The 17,797-nt window shown below is 43.8% G+C and overlaps 1 protein-coding gene across 1 annotated transcript; it reads right to left on the bottom strand.

Annotated features, from left to right (window-relative positions):
- Positions 1–7,226: 7,226 nt before the first annotated feature.
- On the bottom strand, positions 7,227–13,611 carry C1H9orf57 (chromosome 1 C9orf57 homolog). The gene is made up of 4 exons (XM_076928189.1): positions 13,519–13,611; positions 12,940–13,051; positions 9,910–10,032; positions 7,227–7,528 (listed from the first exon to the last, which is right to left on the bottom strand). Exons 2-4 carry the CDS (start codon positions 13,043–13,045, stop codon positions 7,404–7,406), a joined length of 354 nt encoding a protein of 117 aa, XP_076784304.1. The 5' UTR covers positions 13,046–13,051; positions 13,519–13,611; the 3' UTR covers positions 7,227–7,403.
- Positions 13,612–17,797: the final 4,186 nt, after the last annotated feature.

Genomic DNA, 17,797 nt, shown 5'->3' with positions numbered 1-17,797 from the left:
CTCAGCCTTCCGTGCATTGTGGCTACTCACATTACGAATGCATTACCACTCACAAATTAGGATGGATGGATGTATTTCATAAAATATTTTTCCAAGTAACAGTGCAGACTGCATGTTATAATGATGCCAAGAAGAGCCGTTAGGTTCCTTCACACAGCTGGCCAGTTGTGTGTTTAGGACAGAATACAGCTGTGAACTGCAACAGTGAATGCAGAACTCAAACTTCAGAGTATGCCAAGTGAATTCACTAGGACTCCCCCAAACCTCCCCTCCTTAAATTTACATTTTGTCTATTTTGTCAGACTTAAAATCTTTTCCACAGGCATTATTACAGGCTCCGGTTCATGTATTTGTCACAAAGACAGTGTGACGTACACTTTAATAAACTACCCTGGGCTCTATTAAAGTTGAGTATCCTAGTTTGATGGGGCATGAAGTTACCACGATTGACCACCAGGTGGCAGAGTCAGGCAGCTCAGGAAGCAAGGAGGCAAAGCATGCGCATTGGTTACTGATGAGGTTTTAAATCACAGGCCTGAGAGCAGAGGCACAAGATTTGTTGATAGCTGTTCTCAGCCTGGAGGACCGATACCTCGAACAGATGCACAACTAGAAAATGGTACCAAAGTTGCTAGTTCCAGCTCAGCTTGAACATTTTATTATAGATAGGCCTTTTGTATGTAGTACAGGAGTATCCTCCGAGCCAAACTCCCACCATCCTCAGGAGTTCTTCTGGGCCCCTTAACTGCTGACCTTCCCTCCATAGGAGGAGGAGGAGGAGGAGGAGGAGGAGGAGGAGGAGGAGGAGGAGAAGGTCGCAGGTCCTTCACCTGAATCCAACCACTCCTTCGAAACAATCCTGTGCAGCTCTTCCCTAACTGCTCGTGGTCCTGGCAGAGGGCCTTGAAGACGTAGGTTGGGAATGATGAGGGAATGAGACTCTGTCTACCCAGTTATGGGGAAGCCATCATTCCTGCTGGGAGCAGACTGTCCATTGCGGCTGCTTAAGGGTCATTTATGTGCGGCCCAGAACCCCTCACCTGTTGCTCAGTAAGGAAGCCTAATACTATGGACTATCTTGGTAAACTTGGATGCAGTTGTACCCCAGTTTGTCATTGGGGTCTTAGGAGGAGAAGAAGAGATCCTTCACATCTCTCTCAGGGAAGCAATTTTAGCAACAGCTTTTTCTTTTTTAAAAAGTTTATTTATTAATTGATTTTTTGTTGTTGTTGTTTTTGTTTTTTCGAGATAGGGTTTCTCTGTGTAGTCCTGGCTGTCCTGGAACTCACTCTGTAGACCAGGCTGGCCTCGAACTCAGAAATCCGCCTGCCTCTGTCTCTCAAGTGCTGGGATCAAAGGCGTGCGCCACCACTGGCTTAAAGTTTATTTTTTAATTATATGTGTAGTGTCTTTGTCCCTGTCGCTGTCTCTCTTTGGTCTCTGTCTCTTGTTCTCTGTTTCTTTCTCTCTGTGTGTGTACCTGTCTGCCTCTCTCTCTCTCTCTCTCTCTCTCTCTCTCTCTCTCTCTCTCTCTCTCTCTCTCTCTGTGTGTGTGTGTGTGCGCGCGTGCGCGCCTGTGTGTGGTACTTGTACATGAGTCCAGATGTCTATCTGTAGAGTTCAGAAGAGGGCATATGGTCTCTGGAGCTGGACTTAGAGAAGGTTGTGAGTGTTGATGTAGGAATTGAACTCATGTCTTCTACAAATGCAGGAGAAAATGTAGGAGCTGCTGAGCCAGTTCTCCAACTCTCTCTCTCTCTCTCTCTCTCTCTCTCTCTCTCTCTCTCTCTCTCTTTCTTTCTTTCTTTCTTCCTTCCTTTGACACAGGGTTTCTCTGTGTAGTCCTGGCTGTCCTGGAACTCACTCTGTAGACCAGGCTGGCCTCGAACTCAGAAATCTGCCAGCCTCTGCCTCCCAAGTGCTGGGATTAAAGGCGTGCGCCATCACCGCCCAGCTCTCCAACACTTTAATGGCAGAGCAGTTAACCCTAGGTGTGGGATATGAAGATGATGAAAGATGCTCAGGTAGGAAGCTGTGAGCAGCATGCAGACCTGATCTGCAGTCACAGAGAAGGGCCAACCAGCAGCCTGTTCCCTTTTATAGCTTTGCTGCTAGTTGTCAACCCTCCACTTTCTTTGGTATCTTGGCTCATGTTCTTTCTTTCCATGAGGCCTGAGTGCCGTTTCCATGAGACTTCCAGCATAGACTAAGGAGTGAGCAAACTGCCCCCTAGAGGTTCAGCTTCTCCTACCCTCAGGATCTCTCTAGGAATGGCATTTGTGAGGCCTGCCACCAGAAGTTACCACTCTATCAAACACTGAGACCTGCCTTTTAAAAAACTGCCTGTGCATGTAAATGTGGAGTCTAGGGGTGAATATTGGATCTTTCTTAATAAGTCTCTATCTTAGTTTTTGAGGGAAGGTCGCTCACTAAACCAGGAGCTCACAGATTCAGCTAGACTGATGAGCCAGCATGCCCCAGGGATTCTCCTATCGTTACCTCCCCAGTTCTAGGACCACAGGCGTCTGCCACTGCTACCAGCTGTTCATGTGGATGTTGGGGATCTGAACACAACTCCTCATGCACTGGAGGGAAACAGCTTCCTAGGTCTAAGCCCCAGGCCCAAGACTTTCCTTTTAAATAATAAAAAAGCTTTAGCCACTGAGATGTTGACTATTTCAGTATCCGAGGAAGTGTGTTAGACATGGAGACCAACCTGGTGCTCAGAAGCTCAAGGGTCATCCTTGCACCATTAGCTCTTTCGGCTTTGTGTTCACAGGTGACATTAAGGCTAAGTCTTTAAGTGTGAAGGACTTGAAAAGCATCAGCTTCTTAACTGAAGAATTCCTGAATGGATGAAGACTTGAGTGGGAGGTGTCAGCTGAAAAGATGTGATTGCGTGTCATCTGTGTGCTGGAGGGACACTGTGACTGAGAAGATACAGGGAAATGTGGAAGATATGGCCCCGAGCTACACTATGCATCAGATCCCCTGTCACTTAAGCCGCAGATCTGTCTACCCTGGGGAAGGGAAATGTTATATCATCCCCATATGTCCAATTGTACTTATTTCCAATGGCTGTAATGAATGACTGTACTCAAAAAGCATGGCTGGAGAGATGGCTCAGAGAGAGAAGCATCTGCCACACCAGCCTGACAATGAGTCCAAGTCTCAGAACCCAAGCAAAAAGCTTGATGCATGGCATACTGCTTTAATCCCAGGGCCCATATATTGATATGGGAGGCGTGGTGGACCCCATAGACTCATAGAGAGTGGCATTATTGGAGGTGTGACCTTGTTGGAGGAAGTGTGTTGTTGGGGGTTGGTCTGGTGCTGTTTATTTTTATATGCTAAATTCTATACCCCAAGATCTGGCTGCCCAGAGACTAGTAAATTCCTTCCTACCTTTGTTGTGTAAAACTGAATCCTCAATTTAAAACCATCGGTTAAATAAAACTAGAAACAGCCAATTACTGGGGTGGGGTGGACAGGAGAATAGAGAAAGAGAGAGAGGTGGAGGTTAAGTTACTGGTCTGAGGATTGAAGGTAGGGACCACTAGAAAGGAGGAGAAAGAGATAGATAGATAGATAGATAGATAGATAGATAGATAGATAGTCAGACAGATAGATGAAATGTGGAAGAGAAGAAAGACAGAACAGGAGGTATCCATTAGCCATGATGGACTGGGTCATGATGCATGTGCCTGAGTGAAATGCCTCCCCAGCATACCAGACTGCTGGAGCAGAAATAACCCAGGAAGATTCAGACAGCAAATATTTAGGGAGCACAGTTGGGGAAATAGGTAGTTTAGCCTTAGAGAATTAGAATAGGGGTAATATCCCTGTAATTGCACAGAGCCTAATAAATAAATCATAGTTTGAGACTCATTCATTTCAAGTAGATGGAGATAAGCATACAGAATTCATATTAGTTTACAGTGTGTCAATGGGGGTGGGCCTTGAGGTTTCAAATGCTCAAGCCAGGCCCAATGTCACTCTGTCTTCCTGCTGTCTGAGGATCTGGATGTAGAACTTTCAGGTACTTCTACATCACCATGTCTCATATGTGCCACCATGCCTCCCATCATGATGGCAATGGACTAAACCTCAGAATTGTAAGCCAGCCTAATTAAATATTTTTCTTTATAAGAGTTTCCATGGCCATGATGTCTCTTCACAGCAATAGAAACCTAACTAGGAGGCAAAAAGGAGAATCAGCTGGAAGCTTGCAGCCCAACTATCTACCGCATGAGGTAGTGTGACAGAAGCAATAGGGTAGTGAGAACCCACTTCTCCAAAGTTGTCCTCTGACCTGTGAATAGATACCAGCTGAGGTTTGCATCCATATTAATAAAATAGGCACATTTATTATCCGGTAGGTCCAGAGGGAGGTGATTTAGAGTGTGTTCTTCAGGCTGCATTCTGCTAGAATTGTAGAGATGAAGATGTGTTCTTTTCCAGCTTGTGTAGGCTGCTGAACATCCATGGCTGGTGACCTCCTTCCTTCACACTCCAAACCAGCAAGAAAGTTGTTGTGGTAAATCTTTTGTCCATAGGGAGTCTAGAGAATAACGACACAAGTCAATAAGTATCAAATGAATGTTGCATGTCTAGATTGGGCAGATTTACCATTAAATTACACTATTCCCCGGCTATGAGAGCTCTTAACAACTTGCGGTTTCCTAGGTCAAGGTCTTCTTCGTCTTCTCTCTCTCCACCAACTGCCCTCTAGCTTCTTCTCTCTCTCCACCAACTGCCCTCTTGCTTCGACCAATTGTCAACCCCGCGCCGCGCCGTCTTCTCCCCTCCGCTCTCCTCGTCTTCCTCTTTTCCTCTCTCTGGCTCCTCCCACTCCTCTTCTACTGCCCAATCACTGGCTGTAGCCTTTATTTAACAAATTTGATTGGACAGAAGGTTTACAAGATTCACTCCTCCTTCGCAGCCCCTCCCAGGAGTGGAGTTACCATGACAACAAGAGGCTAGGGCTATCCACCACAGAAAGTGTCCACCAACCTGTGACCTCAGCTTTCCTCACATCTCCCCCCAACCCCCGACTCTGACCCTCCTGCCTCCCTGTTAGACTTGTATGATCCCATTGGGTACTCTGACCTTATAGTCCTTAGTTTAAGCACACCTGCACAAAGCCACTTTGTCATAGGGAGCACATTTTCAAGTTACTGGCAGTAGAACACAGGTATCTTTAGGAGGCTGCATTCCACCTACCCCACCAGTGTTGTAAGGGTTATTTTTGTTGCCATGGTGATTTTGGGGGTGGAATTGCTGCACCAGTCTAGTACATCAATGGCATTCACTTCTCTCACAGCTTGAATTTCTCTGCCAGTTTCCTGGATTGTGCAGAGCTGGGTGAACATCAACTGTCAGACCTGGGCCTACCTTGGAGATTGTGGTCAGGACGATGCCTCGTTTGTATCTAAGAAAGCAAAGAGATGCGGTCAACATCACAACTCTATGTTCATTTGTTCATTTACGTGAGGACATAAAGGTTAGAACCTGAGGGTATCAGAGACTGTGTGAGTCAATCCTCATCTTCTCTGTGAGGAGAGCGAAGTACAGAGGATTCTTCTCAACAGGGAAGAGACAGTTCTGTGGGGAGGAAGGGCCTGCATGGAGGGGGGTTCTATTCGAAGGAGAAGCTCACATGGCTGGCCATGGCCACCTGCTAGGTAGTGATAAGCAGACGAGCACTGGCTTCCTAGTTCTTTTCTTGTGGCATCCAGTGGACTTTAACTGCTCTGGAGAAACGTGAGGAGCCACTGGCTATGCAGGCTTGTCGTCTGCCCCATGACCTTGAGTGGATGATGAGACATTTTTTTAAAAAAGCACAAGAAAAACAAAAGTTAGGATCCTGGAGTTTGCTGATCTGAGGGACCAACTGTTTACCTATGATTTTTATCTTTTAGATGACAGAATAGGGGTGATTGGGTTTAAAAATAAGGGTGAAGACATTGTTTTCTTAGGTTTCGAAACCTGATCTAAGGCATATAGCTGAAGCGTGGGAGGAAAGTCTGTCCTAGACTTTAGTTTGTTTCGTTTGAGATGAGGTCTTGCTACATGGTTTGACTTCTGATTCTCTGCCTCCTCCACCTCCTATCTGCTGGAGTAACAAGGGTCCGCCATCATGCCTGGCTGCTGCTGCATGTTTGAAAAACAATTTTCTTTTCTTCAGAGTTTACAGAAAAGTATAGCTTTCAGGACACTAGATGCCTGAAGTCTCAAGTAAAGGGTGAGAAGGTTTGCTGGTATGTTCTCCAACCCGTTAAAGCAGAGAGAAACCCAAGACTAGTGGTAAAGCAGAAGAGCACTTAGGTGGCAGAAGGAGAGCCCCGGGGGAGCACACCAGAAACCCGAATGCCAAACAAGCCTCTTGGTTTCCCTGATGGCGGCTGCCCAGTTCCTGCCCATCTAGGACTGCTTGATTCATGCACAGCACACACGCACAAGCACAAGCACACAGTTATCTGTGCAAATGCAGAATGTGGTAAATCCTGATGCAGAAGGAAGAACTGAGCAGTGGTTTCCCTGCCTGCCTCAGGCTTTTACTGTTGGGGTTCCCTGTTCTCACAGGCCTCCTTTGCTGACTTGCGGCTTATCATTTCCTAGGGGATTGGCTAGTTTCTCCTCTAAGCCTATCAGGGAGTCCATCTCTCTGGGTCTTGTGGTATAATTCACTTGCCAGCGTACTTTTTAGTGAGGACGTGTTTAGGGAGAGAAACTGATTAGAAATTATGGGTCTAGTTTGACTTGAAGAGCCATGGATTCTCCTTAGCCTTCAATCACCATAACAAATGAAAGGATTTTTTTTTTTCTTGGTGTTTGGGGGTGGGGGGGGGTGGGCAACTTGACACAAGCTGAAGTTATTTGGGAAGAGAGAGCCTCAGTTAAGAAAATGTCTCCATCAGTTTGGTTTGCAATCAGGTCTATGAGGGCATTTTCTTGCTTGAAGATTAGTGTGGGACGGCCCAGCTCACTTTAGATGGTACCATCCCTGGGGCATCTTGGATATATAAGAAAGCAAACTGGTCCAACCATGAGGAACAAGCCATTGTGCCCTGTTCCTCCATGGCCTCTGCTTCAATTTCTGTCTCCAGGTTCTGGCTTTGAGTCCCTGACCTGACCTCCCTCAGTGATAGACCATGACATGGAAGTATAAGTCAAATAACCCATTCCTTCTCAAAATGCTTTTCATCAGAACATTTTATTATAGCAACAGAAACAAAGCTAATACAGAGATCTCGTGAGATGCTGGGATGGGCTGTGGACATAGAGAATGCTAAAGTCAATTTCTGACCAGGACCCCCAAGACAGAATCTGCTATCATGTGAAGGCCAGGCCAGGCTTTAGATCTGACTGGCTAGTCAATAACACGAACCTAGGCCACTTCCTCAGAAGTTGCACAGGGGACGGTGGCAGCAATGAGAAGTGCGGATTTCATAATTCTTTACGATCCTCTTAAAGCACTCTGATTTGTCCTCTGTGCAGCCTTTAATTGAATACCATTCGATTCCTCCTGAAAAAAAGAAAAGAGGCTGAGGCAGGGGGTTGTTTGGGAAGATGCTACCCACCTGGCTTTATGTGCTTCACCCAGCAAACAGGTAAGAATAAAAGTCGGAGTGAAGCCTCCAGCCTTGCCAGGACACAACTCGAGACTTGTACCTTGAAGAGCAGGCGCATCATCGTCTTGCCTTTAAAAACTCGCAGGTGAACTGCCTGAGCGGGGCACTTAGTCGTGCACAAGCTTTCGAATCATAAAACAATCACTGCTCTCTGCGTGCAACTGCTAGTGTCTAGAAATTTCGGCTGTATTAGCTGTAGGGGAGCTTGCCCATAACCGTTCCCCAGGAACACACAGCTTTGTAACAATCGAAAGGCTGAGTCGACACGGGAGTACCTTACACACGTAAGTGCTTCCTAGAGACAAAACCTTGTTTGCGACTCCACTATTTTTCTGTTTTGTTTTGAAACAGGTACACACTACCAGGCCTGTCTTTTTTCCTTGGATTTTTGGTATCCTATTTCACCTCTTCATGCAATTAACTGACTGAGCCACCTGACTACCCAGGCTCCAGTTGGCCCTTTAAAAAGAGATATTTTAGAAATTCCTTATTTTTTTCTGGATAGATATTAATATGTTTTCCTATAATCTATGATTTTAAATTATTTCCAGCTAACTCGTTGCCTTTCACATTTACTTATTCCTTAACATTATCATTTATTTTTATAAATTTTAAAACACTGACACAATTACAGGCAGGAATCTAAATCTTAGGCTAGAACAAGGAAGTAGGCTTCAGGCATGAAAATGACTTTGGGCTAGGACACGGAAGTTGGCTCAGATATTTTGGTCAGCCAGATAAGCCCTTAGAAATTGTGATCACTGGAGTGTTCACAGGACTCTGTTCACTGCCTTTCTTATTCTTTGACTATCGGAATTTATTGTCTTGCTTGTTTCTTGACTATTTGCATCTATTGTATTGATAGTTCCTCAACCTAGAACTGACCTTAATACTTGCATGAAATTAAAATGGTATAAAAGCAAAAAGGAGGAGGAAGAAGATTGGGGGTTTATGGGAGTGTGGAGAAAGGGGATAACATCTGAAATGCAAATAAAGAAAATATCCAATTAAAAAGAAAAAACAAACAAACAAAAAACACTGACACACAAATCAATTGTTTTCTTTATGACTTTTGGGTTTTGGATGTTAAAGGGGGAATCCTCTCTTTCGAACTTGAAATGTATCTTCCAGCATGCTCTTCCAATACTGTGTGTGTGTCTATGTGTGTGTATGTGTGTATGTGTGTCTATGTATGTGTGTGTCTATGTGTATGTGTGTGTCTATGTGTATGTGTGTTTATGTGTGTGTATGTGTGTCTATGTGTGTGTGTTTGTGTGTGACTATCTGTGTATGTGTCTATGTATATATGTGTATGTCTATGTTTGTGTGTATGTGTGTCTATTTGTGTGTGTGTGTCTATGTATATGTGTGTTTGTATGTGTGTGTGTCTAACATGGAATCTCAGCAGTTGCACTGGAGCCTGCATTCAGAAAACTCTGCATATGATCTATTAATGTTTTTCTGGGATGTAAATGTTGTGAGTGAGGTTACATGTAGATTTATTAACATTTATGGGTCAAAGAATTTGTATTTGAATAATGGTGACCATACTCATCTACTAGTTACTTTGTAAAAATTATTTAATTTTTATGTGCCTTCATTTTTTCATTAGAAAAGGGAGATAGCCAGGCAGTGGTGGTGCACGCCTTTAATCCCAGCACTTGGGAGGCAGAGGCAGGCAGATTTCTGAGTTCGAGGCCAGCCTGGTCTACAGAGTGAGTTCCAGGACAGCCAGGACTACACAGAGAAACCCTCTCTCAAAACAACAACAACAACAAAAAATCAAACAAACAAAAAATAGTTTAAAAAAAGGGAGATAGATGACTCTGAGGTTTTGTAGAAGACCCAGGTTGGATCTCCAGTGTTCATGTGATGTCCTACAACCTGTAACTCTGGTTTCAGAGAATCCAGTTCCTTCTTCTGGCCCTCAGAAACTCCTAAAAGCACATAGTGTACATAAACTCATACATGTACACACATGTACATATAACATATATGAATAACAAATTTTTAAAACGGGGATAATGGGGTATGAATATAGCTCAGGAGTTGGGCACTTGCCATGTGTACAGGCTTGGTTTCAATCTCTAGCACTCAAAAAATAAGAAGGAAAGTGAGTGAGGGGTTTTGGGTAGGGTGGTTAGTGATGGGACCCACCTGGGTCATATTATTGCATGATTGGAGTAATGTCGTCCTGGTTATAACACTGGGCACATGGACAGTGTTAGCAAATGTTGGACGGATTATCTCTGCACTTCTAGGCATCAAGACTTACCTTTAGTGAGGACCTCTTTTATACAATACTGGCCAGGCTTTGTTCTGCAGGTTCCAAAGTCTAGCATACATCCATGGAACGGGATGGAGAGATTGCAGAACTTGCAAATCACACCTCCAACATCTCCAAGCACAGCACAAAGGGGGGATAGTGATGGGGATCAGAGAGAATGAGCAAGAGTACAGGGAGACAGGGAGAGGGAAAGGGAGGGGGAGGGGGAGGGGGAGGGGGAGGGGAGAGGGAGAGGGAGAGAGAGGGGGAGGAGAGGGAGAGGGGGAGGGGGAGGGGGAGGGAGGGGGAGGGGGAGAGGGAGGGGGAGAGGGAGAGGGAGACAGGGAGGGGGAGGGGGAGGGGGAGGGGGAGGGGGAGGGGGAGGGGGAGGGGGAGGGAGACGGAGGGGGAGGGGGAGGGGGAGGGGGAGGGGGAGGGGGAGGGGGAGGGAGGAGAGGGAGAGGGAGGAATCCAAAAATAAACCACTGAATTTCAACTTTAAAGAATAAGCAATGCTTTAAAAATTTAATATAAAAATCCACATAAATTAAGATTATTTCATTTTGAGAATTTAATGAGGGAGATTTCAAAGCATGTGCTACATTAATGAGTCAGAAGCACCCTGAACTGACAGGAATCAGAAATGAGGATACTTTCTCGGTACCTAATTAGAACAGCAATTTCACCAGCCACATATTCACAGCTAGGACTTCATTTCCAAGCCTAGGGTAGTATGTTATACATATATTCATTGCTTGGTTAATGCTTACATATTGATTATCTTTAGTATTGATTAAATTCAGTTGTTCAGTAGCTTTGCTCATTTGGTCACGTACAACTAGCTCTCAGATGTTTGGACTTGGGCGGCATCTAGAATAAAAGTTCCCAGTTGCCGAGTGCATCAGATTTAGGAGAGTGGCTAGTATACATTCCCATGTGCCTGGAAGACTTGAATTTGACTCCACAAGAAGCTGAGTCCATGAATCTGCATTTCAGATGTGCAGTGCGAGTTGATGGCATTGGACTTGGGCACAGATGTCTGGACTCATGCTGGAGAATAAGATCTATCATTTCTGGAATCTGAGATGATTTCTGCAGAAGCCTTGGCGCATGACAGAAAGCTTCTTACTGTTAAAAATAGCCCCGATGGTCCAAAGACTCTTTGGTTAACTAGACCAAAATTTGATCTGGTGTGCACTCCTTCCCTTCCCTTCCCTTCCCTTCCCTTCCCTTCCCTTCCCTCCCCTCCCCTCCCCTCCCCTCCCCTCCCCTGTTCTCCCCTCCCCTCCTCTGTTCTCCCCTCCCCTGTCCTCCCCTCCCCTGTTCTCCCCTCCCCTCCCCTGTTCTCCCCTCCCCATCTTCCCCTCCCCCTCCTCCTCCCTCTTTCTTTCTTTCTTTCTTTCTTTCTTTCTTTCTTTCTTTCTTTCTTTCTTTTCTCTCTTTCTCTCATTCTTTATCTCTCTCTTTCTCTTTCTTTCATTATCTCTCTCTTTCTTTCTCTTTCTCTTTGTGTTCTTTTGAGACAGAGTCTCTTCTTCATATCCCTGGCTGTACTGTCACTCACTATTCAGACCAAGATGGCCTTGAACTCACTGTGGACCATCTGCCTCTTCCTCCTAAGTGCTGTGATTACAAGCATGCTCGACCACACCCAGAGATTTCCCCTCTTTCAATATATAATCACCTCTGCCATGATACTCTTCTTTACTGATAACCCACACAAGAACTTACTAGATACATTGTACAATGCATCTTTTTAAATAGTTCTTTGCTAGAACTGAAGTGACTTTCAATAGAAGACAACCTGGGTAATGAGACCCATTCATTAGATCAATCAATAAATATATATTTAAGTGTGGCTATGCGTATAATAACAACTGAAACCATGAATTTGAAGGAAAGTGAGGATAGGTATACGGGAAGGTTTTAAGGGAGTAAAGGGAAGGGAAATGTTACAATTTTAAATGTGGTCTCAAAAAACTAAACCACAACAAAGAAGTGGAGTTTACGTCTAGGACTCTACTAAGCAATCTATATGCAATAGCTTGATGATTTTCCAAAAATATATATTTCAGCCAGAGATTATATTTGTCATTATCTTCCAAAGAACAAGTCTTCATAAGTAGAAGAGACAAGACAAAAAGCTTCTCTGAAACCTAAGCCCTGTTCTTGACATTATCTCTGAGGCTTGTGAGCTGCCTCATGTGCCCCAGGACCTTCCTTTACCTCTCCTGGTTGAGGGTCAGCTGCCAGCTGGATTACTGCTTTTTAGGGAATCTCTGAGGAAGTTTTCTTCCTGGTTTTATCATAATCCAGTCTGACAGCCAGCTCTTAGACACCCACCTTGTTACTCAGACCCATTACACTTAGTACCATCCTACCGTCATGGATCGTGACCGTACTTGTTTGGAGACATTGCCTTTATAGCCACCTACCTAGTTGGCAGTGCTTAAGAGTTTGGTTAAAGGAATAGACATCTCCCTGTTATCTTGAATGAGTCTTTCATAAGTGAAGGAATGTTGGAATTAGTAACAAACAACGGAGAATAAGAAAAATACTCAGAGGTCCGTCCTACTGTGCTCCCCCTCCCTCGCCACACACACAAATAAATTACTCATTTTGCCTTTTTTGGAAAGGTTTCTGGCCTATTTTGATAGGCACGTTCCAGTTTAGCAATGACAGTGATGGTATCTTACACACTGTTTATTAATACTGTTTTTTCCTCTATAAAGTGAGAAAAACATCATCTAATATGCAGGGCTGTAGCGAGGAGGAAATGAATTAATACAAGTGAATCCTTTAGGATGGGATCTGCTCACTAGGTGTTTGTTCAGGGTTTGGGTCTTGTTTTCAGCATCCAAAGGTTCATGGGGCCTCACAGAGTGAGAGGATTATTAACCCAGGAGTAGGTTTAGAGGAAGCAAGAGGAGGCGGCTGCTACAGTGGTACTTCCCCATCTACCCTCCGCTCAAGTGTACTGTCATTCCTTATTCTGAACCAATTGTTTCTCCATTTGAGTATTTCTTCCTCAGAACTTACCACTTATGAGGCAGGATAAGATAAAAACTGCAGCGATGGCAGCCGGTCTCACTCTTAGAGCTGCAGGCCACAGAGCAGTAGAAGGCAAGACAGGCCCAGCCATCATGTCTTCCTGAGGAACACAGCCAAGCATTGTTAGCCACTTAAAAAGGAGATACTAGCTAAGGCGCTCCTTTTTTTTTCCCCATTAAGGAAGCATATATACATTTATTTTGTGAAGAAGGAAAAGTAAGGCTTCCTTCTTTTTAAACATTACCATAAAGCCATTTCTGGTTCTAGAATTTAGATGCCATTTCTCTCTCTCTCTCTCTCTCTCTCTCTCTCTCTCTCTCTCTCTCTCTTCCTAAACCAAGGCCACAGTCTCTCCTCACTTCCCCCTTAATTATATAGTTGCATAGCTGAAATAGGAACGTGTCCTCAAAAACCCTTCTGTTGTTCAAAGGGAAATGTTCATTTCAGCTCACAGCCTGAAGCAGGGCAAACAGTCATGTGCATGAGGGAATGTCACGTGATAATTAATGGCCATGCTCATTAAGTCATCCCCGAGGTGCTAAAATGTCACCAGTCATCCACACCTACCTCTCTGGTGGCAATTTTCCTTGTCTAAACTTCCTACAAAGCCCAATCACAGTTAAGTTTTTAGTGGTGGAATGTGGTTTGCTGTAACTGAAACTAACAGCCTGATCCTCTAAACTCTAAACAGTTGAAACAGTAAAAGATGCCCAAATAAGAATACAGAGGAATTACCACTCAGACTTCATCTGTATGGAGTGCATTCTCCATACTCAGGAAATGAATGTTTTAAAGCCAAGTGAAGCTGACTCACTGTAAAGCGGTGTGACATTTTCTATAGATTATCTAGTTTGGATGCACAGAGCTATGTGGACACACTTCTTAGTTTATAATGTACTCAGCATTCCCCCCCCCCCCTTTTTTTTTTTTTTTTTTTTTTTTTTTGGTGATTTCTGGGGTTTAGAGCCAGGGACAGACACACACACACACACACACACACACACACACACACACACACACACACACTTACCATGTACCTACCCACTCAGCTATACTGTGAATCCTGATTTTGATGTCCCTGAAAAATACCAGGGAATCCTTAGTTCAAAACTCGATCAAATTCTAGAAGCATTTTGAGTTTAAAGATTATATTCATTCTGAAATAACACATGGGTCCAAATCAGTAGATTCTTCTTGAAACAAATGAAAATATTAAAAACATTAGTGTCTCTTTGACAAGATTGTCACCAATGTCCATGGCATTCGCATATGTAAGTAACCTCATTGTTACAGGATGCTGGATGGTGAGCACCAGTCATACCTCACAGTCTAACCCGATGGACTTCTTTTCTGTGCATCCTTATCATTACTTTGGTCAAGCATGGGAAATGTGCCAGATTGCTGCTAGTATTATATTTGTAAAAATAGTATGTTCTGTTGCTTTTCCTTTGTATTTCATTCGGCAATATGAAAATCTTCTTTAGTCCACTGATTTAAATCTCAGAAGCAAGAGAATGAAAAAAAAAAAAAAAAACACCACTACTGAAGAGTTCACAAAACCCACAGATATTGGGAGTATGGCTGAATATCACCTTTGCATGGGTGGGTGCAGGCGGGCCGTCACCACTCAGCTCACACACATGCAACATTTCCACCTACCTCAGAGGTCAGCTCAAACTCCTTCTCTACTTGTCCCTTCCTCCCCAGAAACAATCACTATTCATCTCTAACTACTATTGGTTAATGGTACTTGATCTTGAGATTTATAGGTCATACAGTATATAATATATACTACAATTGACTTATGCATTGCTATTACGTATCTAGCTACCATTCCTAATCCATCTGATAGCAATGTTTATCCCTAAATTCCAAGACACCCAGTGGTCACTTTCAGAAGCCTAACACTATATACTGTTTTTCTTGCTTTCACTAAAAAAAAAAAAAATTGTGTGTATGTGTGTGTGTGTGAACTATATGTTAATAAGGATCTGGAATCAGAATTATGGATTACAGTCACATGAGCCTCATGCAGATTTTGTGAAGATCATAAGGAGCAAAGAGCTCTCTCTCTCTCTCAGTGCCTGCTGTGTCGTGAGATGCAGTACAGGCTTAGAAGGCTGAAGCAGAAAGGTTGGCAAAGATGAGAGAAGCACAGGACCGAATACTCCCCGAGACCTAGGGTTCCCCATCTTAACCCCGGAAGTCTATGCATCAGATGACTAATCTCTGCCTATGCTTGCTACATAACACTTTATAAGACTCTCTCTTTAGTGAGAAATTTAGTTAAGGAATGTCCTGCCCTCTCCTGCTTCCTGCAAAAGGCCTGGCACACTGTAGATGCACGCTAGTGAGCAGGGCTGTCTCTCATGGGAGGAGTTGGGGAAATGAATCTCAGATGACCTTGGCTTGGCCAAAGATATAGGAAAGAGGTGGAGGAACATTCTTGTGGAAAGAAAGGAAGGCAGGGCTTGTGGTCACCTGTGGGAGGAAGACAAATGCAGGAATGAAGGCTGAAGTTTAGGGGGTTTTGACTTGGGCAGTTGAGTGATTTGCCCTGATATTCACTGAAGTAGTGAAGTCAAGTGAAATATTCAATAGGAAAGTCTAAAGTTCTGATTGAGATGATTTCAAGTGACGACATCAAGTAGCAGGTGGCTGTGAGCCTCAATCTCAAGAGAAACAGCTAGAATACAAATCTGATGTGTCACCTGAAGCATGTATATGAGACTCACTGAAACTACCATTGGAAGCTTATACAGAGAGGGGGAAGTGGATTTTTCTCATAGAATGGAAAGCTAGAAATTCAGAAATTTGTTTGCTACATGATCATTGAATATTATGAATGGGGAAAAAAAAACCCCTTGGCTATGATCAAATGAAGTTTCTATGGAATCCACGGAAACACTGTGAGGTGAGGAATACAGAGGATTTCAGGGCTCTCTCCAGATCTGCACATTTTTTTGTGGTGACTGCTAGGGACTGAATATGCACGTCTCCCTCCACATTTTGAAACCCTAAGCCCCCACTGTGGCTATACTTTGAGATGGGCCTTTACAGAGACAACTCTGAATAAATAAAGTTGCAGGTATGAGGCCCTGGTCCTGCACAATTAATTTCCTTATATGAAAAAAATCTTGCCCTGTGGTTACTTCCCAGTCACAGTCAAGGGAAAGGTCATACAAGGACTAAGGAGAAGCAGGTAGAGAACCCTCCCCAGACATGAGAATCCTTTCCAGACATGAGGAGCCTCCCCAGACACGAGAGTGATCCCCAGACATGGCAGTCCTCCCCAGACGTGAGAGTCCTCCCCAGACATGAGTCCTCCCCAGACATGAAGTCTGTAGGAACCTTAGTCTTGGACTTGTAACTTGCAGATGAAGGAGAAACTAACTTTGATGCTAGCTCATCCCAGCCTGTTGTATTTGTCAGATAGCCTGAGCAGGTGATAAAATGGACAGCCCTAAGTGCTGTCATATGTTAAAGTTACTAGGTAGGAGTGGCTTTGAATTTGAAGGTACAGAGGGTATTAGAGACAAAGTGTTAGGTCACCGCAAGTACTAGACATGAATACATTAAAGATCACCTCATTCAGATGGAGGGCCCAGAAAGGGCTGTGTCCCTGGCTATAGAATGAGCTAGAAGAAGAAGAGAACATCGTTCATGGGTGCTGCATAGACCGTTAAAAAAGGAGATGACCATGCACACAAATGAGCCATGCAAATGATGTGGATCCAAAGCCTATTCATCCCAGTGAACTTCTTTACAGTTAGATTAGTCATTCGTAAGTTGTGGGACTTCATGTTAAATTTTATACTTTAATTATCATTGTTTTCCACTTATCTGGTTAATTTTACTGTGTGATTTTTTTTTTTAATTTGCAAGTTCTTTACAATAAAAACAAAGATGGGTGCGGTGTTGAATGCCTTTGATTCCAGCACTTGGGAGGTAGAGGCAGGTGGATCTTTAGGGCATCCAGGGATACAAAGAGTGAACCAGACACACGGAAAATAAATACATAAAAATAAGGAAAATGATACCTTCTGCAAGACAGACAGCAATAACACCAACAAGATCCTATGTATTTCCCCTAAAAATTTTTCCCCATGGATTTGGCATAATATATAGAAAACCAGACCAAGAGTTGAAGTTTAAAATCAACTGCAGGAGCCAACATTGGTTTGTAATCCTAGCACTTGGCAGGCAGTTCCAGGAGGCTCTGTGTTCAAGGCCAGCCTGGGCCATATAAGAGTCTGTCTTAAAAAACAAACCCTAAGAGGAAGAAAGTAAAGAAGACTGTAGGGCCCCAGGAACAGCAACATCCCTGTAAGTCTTCCTAGGAACACAATGATTTATTTCAACCTCAGAGAGGTTCCTGAATATAAAACAAATGCAAACTTGAAAACCACCAGGAAGCCAGCTACTACAAACAACTTTTTTTTTTTTTTTTTTTTTTTTTTTTTTTTTTTTTTTTGAGACAGGGTTTCTCTGTGTAGTCCTGGCTGTCCTGGAACTCACTCTGTAGACTTGGCTGGCCTCGAACTCAGAAATCTGCCTGCCTCTGCCTCCTAAGTGCTGGGATGAAAGGTGTGAGCCACCACTGCCTTCTCAAAACACCATTTTGAGAAGGGAGCCATCATAGACAGGAACAAGCGTCTACTTAGATTTAGAGTTGCTGGATACAGATCTAAGCTGAGACATCAGAGCTTAAGTTAGATGGGAAAATCAATCTGAAACAGGCAAAAGAGACCACCACAGTGAGTACATAGACTGCAAAAAGGCAAAGAGGATTTCCAAGAATAAAATTGTTGGCCAACAAATGCTTCCTGAGCATCTGCTGTGTGAC

Source organism: Arvicanthis niloticus, chromosome 1 (assembly GCF_011762505.2).
Source record: "Arvicanthis niloticus isolate mArvNil1 chromosome 1, mArvNil1.pat.X, whole genome shotgun sequence".
Classification (NCBI taxonomy): Eukaryota; Metazoa; Chordata; class Mammalia; order Rodentia; family Muridae; genus Arvicanthis; species Arvicanthis niloticus.
Note: the sequence above shows the minus strand (reverse complement) of the source record. Positions and strands in the feature narration are given on the sequence as shown.

Excerpts from the sequence above, each read along its gene's own strand:
- C1H9orf57 (XM_076928189.1), bottom strand. The coding sequence starts at position 13,045 with ATGATGGCTGGGCCTGTCTTGCCTTCTACTGCTCTGTGGCCTGCAGCT. Across the intron at positions 10,033-12,939 it reads CTTATCCTGCCTCATAAGTG|ATGTTGGAGGTGTGATTTGC; the intron begins GTAAGTTCTGAG and ends CTGTGCTTGGAG. Across the intron at positions 7,529-9,909 it reads AAAAGAGGTCCTCACTAAAG|GAGGAATCGAATGGTATTCA; the intron begins GTAAGTCTTGAT and ends TCTTTTTTTCAG.